Here is a 10169-nt window from a genome sequence, read left to right on the forward strand (position 1 = left end):
AAACTTGAATAGAAGAAGAAGAAGAAGGAGAAGAAGAAGCACGACAAGAACAACCAGAAAAGGGTGTTGGATGGCAATGCAATCTTTTATTTCCCCATTTCCAAGCAGCCTGGAGAGGGAGAGGAGGAGGAGGAAGAGGAAGAAGGAAGAAGGAGAGGGCAAATAAGGAAGAAAAAAAAAGAGAGAGACAGATGCAGACGGGATGCAGGTGCAGTGCAGCTGTGGTCGGAGCGGGAGAGGCAACAGAGGCGGGCACGTACTTCACCGGGGAACGGGTGACGGGTGACGGTATGCGGTCGGCGGCCTTGCAGCAAGCGCAGTCACGCAGAGCGGTGTTCGTACTGGACGTAGTCACGCAGTGAAAGATTCGGAAGGAAGTGATGATGCAGCGGAGCAGCAGCCTGGGCCTCACCTTTACTGGGGAGAGCCGGCGAGGAGAAGCCTGGGAGGTGAGCTCTCAAGTATCTCTAGTGCCAAAGCTGGTGTGAGGATACATCTGATGTCAGAAGACCTTTCATTCTCCAGGACCTTACCTATTACGCACCCTTGGCAGCCTTGCCTTGCCTTGCCTCGTTGTTCCTGAAGCCTTTGGAGGTTCCTACCACGGTACCATACCTAGTAGGCAGTATGTACGCGAGTGCCTTAGGTAAGCTTGAGGTCCCCACTTTGATGCACCTCCCACCTCCCCTCTTGGGCCCCCTTCCACTTTGGCTTCCTCTCTCGGTGACAGCTGCATCCCAGCGCTTGCCGCGATTTACTTAGCTACTTACCTTACCTAAGGTAGGTTCACTAGGTAGGTACCTTGCGTGACTGCGAAGAGCGGGAAAAAGGACCCCGAATGGCCCCTCTTTCAGCCTCCAAGTCTCGACATGTATCTTGTCTCTTGACTAAAGCCTACAACTGCTTCTCGAAACCTGCCGCGAGCCTTGAATGAGAAGATGGACCATGGGGGCAATATCAACACCACTTAATTACAACCAAGGAAGACAAACTTCTCGCACCAACACAACCACGACGCCTCAATTGCATCTCATCAAACTACGTATGCAGACTGTGCCGCAGCATGTCCAGCCAAGACTCACTGGTAGACACGATGTTGCCTCGCTGCACTAGCGCTACGCCAGAGGAGAGAACAGACGCATAAACAACCTGATTGCTCACATGTCACAGCATCATAACTACGGACCACCTCGCCTACTTCAAGACCTTATTACGGCTCCTCGATATCTGATCTGGTCGCTTCTTTTCTTCGAACTCAAGTATCCATACTACACTCCGTCGTATCTCATCATGCTCATCGACTTCTCCGACACAGTCAACGCCACCAACGCCAACCCGTCGCCTTCCATCTTTCTCACGTTACGGATACGGCTGCGGCCCTGCAAAAAAGCACAAACCACGCGTTCCAGCATTCTGCCATCGTGTCGGCAACCTGCATTGCTACCCTGGTCTACGTGACTATCCTCGTCGAAATTCACCTGCACCAATCGGTAGGCAAGCATCAAGCAGCCTGTCATGGTCACAATTATACCGAGTATTGGCACCGCTTCGCGGCCAACAGCCTCGACCTGAGGAGCAGCCAAGCACCATTCACCAACTTCTCGAATGCCCATCCGCTCATTAGTCATGCTCGACCAGACGATATCTGCCCACAGGCGGCCACGGCGGGGAACCGGCCGAGTGCTCCCGGCCCGACCTAGGCCTGTCTGTCTGCAGGCCATTCGCGCCACATCTATCCGTACTCGCTGCCCTCCTGGCTCTTGCTACCACTGCTGTGAGCATCATAGACATTGGCCAGGTCAATGCGCTTCTTGTCTCTTTCAGCTCGCCGAAGGCGGCACTCGGAAGACGCAATCATCCACTCCATCTCTACGTGCTCACTCTCAATACGCTTGAGCTACCAGAAGCAGCCGTGTTTCACTCTCACAGTGATTGATTCCAATTTTGCGTCTGAACTCTGTCACATGGATTGGCGGCTGCGATGTGTCTCGTCTGCCTGCGTCCTGCAAACCATCAATTCAGGGCCTGGACACATCCATTCCTTAGCCCTATCCACGCGACAATTTCCGTGGGACAAGATTTCCAGCATGCGCGTCAAGATCTTGCTGCCGCTCCCTCAGCCTTCAGGGTCTAGGAGCTGAGCAGGCACAATGTGTCCGGTCGATTATCGTCCCTTGTTGATCAAGTCACGAGAAATGCCGAATTCTCCAGATTTTAAGCATTCGATGACCACTATGCCCCTGCATGACAATTTCGCCTCTGCCAACACTCAAGGTTAAGGCTGTTCATGCGAGGAACGTCCCAACTCACGTGGTCTTCAAAGACGGACAACCTAGTACCTACTATACTTACTTCACATCTATGGACGGCCATTCGTGATGGGAGACTGAGAAAAAGGCAATGTCTCTACTGGTACCAAAGATGAGATGAGACCATCCCCTCTTAGTCTCCTCATTTCAGAGCTGAGATATACACACGACGATATCGGTCTATTCCCTAAGAAATCGTTGGAATGCACCCTTGCCCCCGTCCGTCCAAGACCCCCAAGACCCGATGGCACGGCGCCACGCCGGCAGTACCTTCCTAGCTCGCCGCCTCCGTATCGAACCGTTGCCCGGCCTCAATTCGGCCCTGCCGATCAAGAATTTTCCAGACCGCTGTTCATCCTCTCTTGCCTTACGTATGGTTCGTTATTCCCGCCGAGCAGTGACCAGCCGGTTTGAATCCCAGGAACAAAAGCCCAAAAATACTCAAATCATACGACCGCCCCCTTTTCTCATCACTCCAGTACCGACACGTTGGCGTGACCCGTAGGCTGGAACCACAGCAAAGGTTGGCTGACTCATCTGCTGCAGACTCTAAATTTAATGTAGAGCCATCCCCATCGGTTGCTAAAGTACAGTGACGTCGATCAACCGAGCGCCAGGAACCTCGAACAAGGAATCGCGTCCAAAAGTTGCATCAAAGAAACAATCAGTCGATTCTCACAATTCATCAATCTCATCAAGAGAAACTCACAAGACTCATTTGACTCATGTCAAGTCCATCATAATGGCTGCCGCCGACGAACCCTCAAGTCAGTCCGATTCTTTCACTCTCATACTCTGTCTTATGTACTCACACAATATCGCAGATGTCGTCTCCAAGGCCTCGACCCGGACCAGGGACGAGGGCCAAATCTCAGACGAGCCGCCTCAGAATGCCCTCATGGCCACCCTCTCCCGCACAAAGAGCAGAACCAACACCCTTCTGGAAAAGGTCTCTCTGCGCGAACGCATCCATCATTTCACTTTTGCATGGTACACCCTAACGTATGTCTTATGCCGCGTCCCGAGCCGAAGGCTTCCCACGCTGGCTTACCGGCCTAAAACCCTTCACTGACACCTCCCACACAGCATGTCAACAGGCGGCATCGCCCTCCTCCTCGCTGAGACTCCGCACCGCTTCCCCGGTCTCGACACGATAGGCCTTGTTGTCTTCCTCCTCGACATCGTTCTCATCTTCCTCATCACGTTGGCCCTTTGCCTCCGCTTTACCTTCTTCCGAAAGACGCCAGCAAAAGCTATCACGCACCCTTCAGAATCGCTCTTCATCCCGACCTTCTTCCTATCCATCGCTGCCGCCCTTTCCAATATTCAACACTACGCTGTTCCGAAATGTGGTCCATGGCTCATCGTCACCTTGAGAGTGTGCTTCTGGATCTACCTCGTGGTCACCTTCTTCGCCTCCGTCGGCATGTACCACCTCCTCTTCACCGGCCGCAGAAGACTGTCACTAGATAGCATGACTCCGGCCTGGATTCTGCCCATCTTTCCCGTCATGCTGTCAGGTACGCTAGCTGGCTTCATGGCCTCCTCGCAGCCGCCAAATCAAGCCGCTGCTATGCTGGGCGCAGGTCTCGCGGCTCAGGGGCTGGGCTTCCTCGTCTCGGCTTTCATGTACGCGACGTATTTGTCCAGGCTCATGACCATTGGTCTCCCGGTCCAACGCCCCGGTATGTTTATCGCAGTCGGACCGCCGAGTTTCACCGCTGCAGCCTTGGTAGCCATGGGCGCCAACGTGCCCCGGCTCATCGCCTCCGAGGGATCCATCATCTCCGATTCCCTCCGCGAAGCGGCTTACCTGTACGGCATGGAGAATCCAGGCACCGTCGCTTTCGCCGTAAGGGCCGTGGCTCTCTTTACCGCCGTCTTCCTGTGGGGCCTGTCGTTCTGGTTCTTCTCTTCCGCCTGTCTCTCTACAATGTTCGGCATGCCTGATCACTCCTTCCACCTCAGTTGGTGGAGTTTCGTATTCCCCAACGTCGGCTTCACCATTGCCACCATCCGCATAGGCGAGGCTTTCGGCAACGAGGGCTTGTTGTGGTTAGCCACGGTGTTCACCCTTGCGCTGGTCGCCGTTTGGCTGTTCGTTGGCTTTTGCTGTGCCCGTGCCGTCATCAGGAGAAAGCTCGTTTGGCCAGGCCGGGACGAGGACAGCGACTAAGCGATGTGTTTCACAAAGTGTCCGTTGTCTGTGGACACTACTTTCAGGTTCACATTTAATCCTAATGAAGACGGTGTGGCAACTTTAGAGCCTACTCGTCTTGCTAATGACCTACTCATACCTACTTTAGACCCTATACCCTCAGCCTTCATCATCAGGCCTTCCTGTATCTTTAGATAGTAGCTTTAAGACCAATGATAAAAGTACATGTACATTCAGCTGTTTGTTGTTGGTGTTCCATATGCTCATGGCCTTCTAAAGTCGGACAATGAACCTTGTGTCAATACAGACAGTGAAATCAGTAGCCCAGCTCGAAGACGATGACTTCTGAAATATCGCGCACGCACGTATACGTAGGTGAATATATACACCGATGAGATAAGGTAGTGAGGCATTTTAAGCCCTAATGAATACACGCCTCTTTTGAACACCTCTTGACAAATCTTTTCGCCTTCTGAAATTGAGGCAGGCTCCTTCCATCACCAACCCAAGAAAACATACATACCTTCTCCTCATTCAATACGGCATCCTCACACAGAGGAACAATGGCCACCCCAGGCTCTCTCTACCCTTACCCAACCACACCAACCTCTGACTTTGCGTACGTGATTACCAACTGCGCCAAAGCCAAGGTCAAGTGGGAAGTTGAGAAATGCTTCATCTGGCACGGCGCTTTGCAATTCCCAGGACCGCTCCCTGATCACTTCGGCGCCTCCGTCGTATGCTACTCTCGTCAGAATCCCGACGGCTTCAAGTACGAGGTCATCAACTCCGTAGTCAACGATCCCAAACAGCGTATCGCCTTCGCTATTCGCCTGGTCGTTGGCAATCATCAGCAGGTTCTTCCCATGACCGGTAACGAGCTTTGCATCTTCCTTCAGATGACAGGCTTCTTCAATCCTGTTTATCGATACCAAGCGGTGGTAAACTATTTGGCGCGTACCGAAGGTTACGTTGCTGACCGTTCCAAGTACATTTTCTGCAACAACGCAGCGGTCAGTGAGGATGACGAGGATATCCGAATTATCAAATTCGTCGTCGGCCAGGCTGATCCCCTTATCGATTCCACGTCCTTTTCCCTGCCCCTTTGGCTGGAAGCCCACCAATTCGATGACGTCCTCCGCCGAGACCGTGATATCGAGCGCAAGAAAGCTCGCTTGGGAAAATAATTTACCTTCAAGACGGAGAGGGTTTCTCGCACCTCAGCGTACCTCATACTGCTTAAGAAAAAGGCTCTTCAGTAGAGGGGTTGTCATTGGACCTAACCAGATCTCATGAGAACAGCTTTTCTGTTAGCATATGCACTGCTCGCCTCGTTCATATTGTTCACACATATGTAGTAACCATTTTTCTGTTAGAGGATGCATCTAAAATCACAGATGACCGTCATCGATCCGAGTCTCAGCTAGGAGATGAGCACTGGAGAGAGTCGAGGGCTGGAGATATGGCAACGCACGCTCATGGATGGGGGCTTATAAGTTCCTGTTCTTTCTCAGTTTCAAGAGCGAATGAACCCATGCTGATTATGCCTAGTAATCATGAAAACGCCATCGGGATATAATAATTATCGTGTTTTTATCGTTCTTCTGCCCAGAATGAACATCTAGGTCAGGAATAAAATGAACTACGCACAAGAGGCTTTGTTCCCTACTTGTTATTTTGTGATTGTGATAAGTTGTTGCTCAACAAGTCGAATGAAGAACGAACAGCTACAAATTACAATGCCGAAACTCCTTTCTTGAAGAGTGTGTGAGGTTCCACGATATTCGCCATGCCGTCGGAGGTACGCTGCATTTCAACACCAAGGCATCCAGCCCAAATATCAAGCCTGTGGAATCCAATCTGTGTAGATCATCACAACTAATGTTGTGCTGTATTCTCAACTAAGACTTGCTTAGATCATTTGATCGATGGACCATCGACTCGGAACTTTCCAAAAAGTAGACTGAGAATTATGTGTTCACAACTGATGATTTCAGAGCATTTCAATAGGCTACGATTGAAGCATAGTCAGGAGGTCACCCCTACTGGAGTCTGCAGTCCTTCTCTCGTACTTACTTTGATGCTAGAAAGAGGCACAAAAACAGATTAAGCCATCGCAAGGTGCCCCGTGACTTGGGTCAGTTGGATGATGGAGTAGTCATCGGTAGTCGTCCCATATCAGCCTTTCATCACGATCATAGACCCTGAGCTTCCCTGGAACACAAACGTTGTGGGTATATAGATGGCATGAACATGATAGAGACGTCAACCGACCTTGGGAAGCATGACATCACTCTTCATGCTTGAGTCACATTGCTTCGACTACACCTCATGCACAAGGCTTTAGGTTTGCTTGGCTTACCTGCCAGCAAAAGCCAGGGTCCAGATAAGGGTCCATGAGCTTTCTAGGCTATCCGAAGTAGCCGACATTCTTGGTCATCATCCCATATCCAGTGAATGGCGTTGGAATCAGAAGGTCCCCCCGTCATGGGACTCGATGTCAGAAGAAAAGTTTATTCAACATGATGAACAGGTTGAACCGAGATCCATGCGCCGCAGCGGCAGAACCCGGGGTATCTCACGCAGGCGGTAGAAACGACGCAAACAATACACCCTGAATCATGGCGTACATTACCGAAAACATGACAACTTTGCCGCCAATGTCCCGTCTCTTGCCGTTGGCGCCGTCGTCCAGCAGACAGCCGGCAACCCACCAGTACCACACCGCATACCCGGAGGCGATCCTAGTGATGATCTGGACATGGTACGTCGTGATCGCCAAGGCGGCAAGCAGGAGTTGGGCAGCGGCCATGGAGCCCACCAAAACCGACGTCGTGCCACTCTGCCCTTGCTGCTGCTTCTCCGCCGTCGGACTCCGCGCCAACCCCGAAGGCCTGTTGATGACCTCCCACCCGGACACCATGAGCAGTCCCAGCACCGGCGCGGCAAGAATGAACAGAGGAACGTTCGATAGCGTCCAATAACGGAACAAGCCAACGCCCCTGCGTGGTCCAAGATTAGCAAGCGAGAACAGAATCTAAAGGAACCAAGTGACATTCACGATCCCACAAAACCCAGATCCCACCTCAAATCTCCGCAAGTACCGACTCAAGCACTTGAAGGGGCCCGAGGGAGAGAAGCAGGGAGGAAGGGGGGTGACCCAACGATAAACAGACCCATGGCTAGTGTAGGGCTGGAGAGGAATTTTCATCTCTCAAAGAGAGAAAATGACGGTGAAGCGCGAGGAGTACATACCAGTAATGTTCCTGTACAAAAGAATAGATGCTGGGCACGGTCCGCTGACACCATGCGCGCGCCTCGGATGCGCCGGAACAGTATCGCAGCCAAGCAAGCGCTTGTGGTACAACGGACCCCGTTGCCACGAGGAGCCCGCCTGTGACAGAACCAAACAGAGCCGCAATGTTGTTCAAGCTCGTAGGGCTGGCCAGCAGCGGGGGTAGGATCATTAGACACTCGACGGCGAAGGGGAGGCCGTTTAGGAGGCCGTTTGACCGAGAGGCCGTCGCGAGACCAAAGATGGCGCCGGCCAGGACCTGAGCTGTGACCCATGAAATCGACCCCTTGGTGGAGGTTGATGCCGATGCGAGGACGTAGTAGCCGGCGAAAGAGAAGAAGGCGCAAAGACTCTCTGCGTAGGGTGCCGAGAGGAATAGGCCAGCCGGAGACAAGATGTGCAGCAAGGTGGACAGAAATGCCAATCGAGGTCGAGAAAAGAGCTTGATGGTCAACTCGTACAGCATGAGAGCGGCGAATAGATGGGCTACATGAGCGACCACGATGCTGAAGGCAGCTTCTAGTGCGCCGGTCCCATCGCCCTCGAAGCCAAACAGGCGCGCGACCCGGATCAGGCCCGAGACGACGAGAGGCAGACCAGCGTTAAAAGCCCACTCCTGCTCGAACACGTAGCCACGTCTGGCGGACTGAGTGAAGTAGAGAGCGTCCCAGCGCGTCAGGCGGGTGACGAGAGAGATGTCGGACTCATTACGCTGGAGCATCAACGTCGTCGAAGTATCGTAAGATGGCGCCACAGCGCTGCCGAGGGCGATGGCCAGTAGGAGGGCCTTCCAGGCAATGAAAGCGGTGATCAAAGTCTGACGGGGTTGAGAGTCATGGCGGGAGAACATGATTGTGATGACGTCGGGCAAAGTCGAGATGAGGTCGAGGAGCGGGAGATGCCGCGATTCCGGGCGCGAGTGAAGGTCCGCGAAGTGCCAAGGCGGCGGGATTTGTAACAACCACAAGCTGACAACGGATAAAAGGAGTGGCAAGAGCTCCACTACAGGGAAACTCTGAGAGGAAAGACAAAGTTTGACTGCAGTGGTGGTAGTGGTAGTTGTGGATGAACCCTTGGCTGGCGTTGCCTTTACCTTGACGCTGCCGTTTGTCACGTTGGACGAGAGGACTTGAGGCGAGGTTGAATGGAGTGAGAGCTTTAGCCGCGCCGGGACGGACGGAAGCAACTGTGGCCAATTGCAATCGCCGAGTGACCTCGGTGAGCAGCCGGTCATCGGTGACTCGGTGTGCGACGAGAACGCACAGACCATTGAACCCCCCTTTGGGTTCGAATTGCTTTTTCCTTTCTTCTCTCTGTTCAGCATTGATGCTTTGGCTAATTACACCACTGACTAGGTAGGAGCGAACCTAGGGCCGGATACCTTAGGTAGGCAATCCTGTATCTTCCATTCGAAAGACTTTACGGAGAACCTAAGAAGACATCCCGCCGAGGCGGAGTTCGGGGTCAGTACAATGCGAGCGGGTCTCGATCCGATCTAAATGTTGACGATGTGGGCGAGACGAAAATTTCTTCCTCCATTTTTTCAGCCCTTTCTGTTTTTTTCTTTTCTTCTCGAAGCGTTCCAAGCACCCGTCTCCATGGGACGAGCCGCCGTTGATTGCGGATGCCAGTGTCCACCTGGCTATCAAGGCTTGAAGATGGACCGGGAGTCAAAACTCCAAGACCATGTCGCCCGTACCTGGTTACCAGGATTGCAATTAGCGGAACCCAGTGCCCCCCCCCCTTCGATTCCAGCCTCCTTTACCACCTGTGCTCCTCTCCGCAGCAGTGGAGAGCCGGTGTGTAGTCCAGGGCTCCAGGGCATTGAACAGCGGAGAGCCCGCTTAGAAAGCTCCTTGAAGGGAGCAGACCGCTCAGCCCACGCCGCAGTGAGCACAAGTTTGGTGGACTTTGGCCGCATCAGGATCAGTGTGCGATGAAGGTGTGGCGAAGTCTCGGACCAGGTTCCACTGAACAGGGCTCGTCCAGGGCTCGTCCAGGGCCACCCGTGGGCAATGGGGGAAGTTGGAACCTCTTACAGGAGAGCTTCATCCCCTGAATTTGCCGCCCCGTGTTTCTCCTCCCCCGAGTTTCCATCGAGTGCATTCCAGCTTGACAAGAGTAAAATGAAGAGCACCTCGTCCGTACGGAGTAGTAGACGCTCATTGCTCAAAAGCCTACACAGCCCAGTCCAGGTATGGCAGCGGGATGCGTGCCAAGACCGACCTTGCATGTGCCGGGCCATTGGTTCAAGGGAGGATGAGGCTGGCTAGATACTGGCCTGTCTCCTTGATCTGATGTCTACTTATCTAATCTATCAGTTATCTGTTGTTGCTGCATCTGCTTACCGCCATATGCGGACTGAAGGTGGTCTCAGTACGCCCAAGACGGAGTACTAGGTAGGCAT

At 53.0% G+C, this 10169-nt stretch overlaps 3 protein-coding genes across 3 annotated transcripts; 2 read left to right on the forward strand and 1 right to left on the reverse strand.

The window, feature by feature from the left end:
* Positions 1-3051: 3051 nt before the first annotated feature.
* Positions 3052-4485, forward strand: BDZ83DRAFT_723184 (C4-dicarboxylate transporter/malic acid transporter; the record flags this gene model as incomplete). Its single annotated transcript, XM_060512531.1, has 3 exons — positions 3052-3076; positions 3134-3311; positions 3396-4485. The coding sequence occupies 3 exons, from the start codon at positions 3052-3054 to the stop codon at positions 4483-4485; spliced, it is 1293 nt and encodes a 430-aa protein (XP_060360081.1).
* Positions 4486-5030: 545 nt separating this feature from the next.
* BDZ83DRAFT_796203 (uncharacterized protein) lies at positions 5031-5654 on the forward strand (the record flags this gene model as incomplete). The annotated part of the gene is made up of 1 exon (XM_060515860.1): positions 5031-5654. The coding sequence occupies one exon, from the start codon at positions 5031-5033 to the stop codon at positions 5652-5654; it is 624 nt and encodes a 207-aa protein (XP_060360082.1).
* A 1391-nt stretch (positions 5655-7045) lies between these two features.
* On the reverse strand, positions 7046-8612 carry BDZ83DRAFT_588564 (mannosyltransferase; the record flags this gene model as incomplete). Its single annotated transcript, XM_060506147.1, has 2 exons — positions 7046-7469; positions 7723-8612. The coding sequence occupies 2 exons, from the start codon at positions 8610-8612 to the stop codon at positions 7046-7048; spliced, it is 1314 nt and encodes a 437-aa protein (XP_060360083.1).
* Between the last annotated feature and the right edge of the window lie 1557 nt (positions 8613-10169).

This window comes from Colletotrichum acutatum (genome assembly GCF_030867785.1).
Source record: "Colletotrichum acutatum strain CBS 112980 chromosome Unknown BDZ83scaffold_128, whole genome shotgun sequence".
NCBI classification, from domain to species: Eukaryota; Fungi; Ascomycota; class Sordariomycetes; order Glomerellales; family Glomerellaceae; genus Colletotrichum; species Colletotrichum acutatum.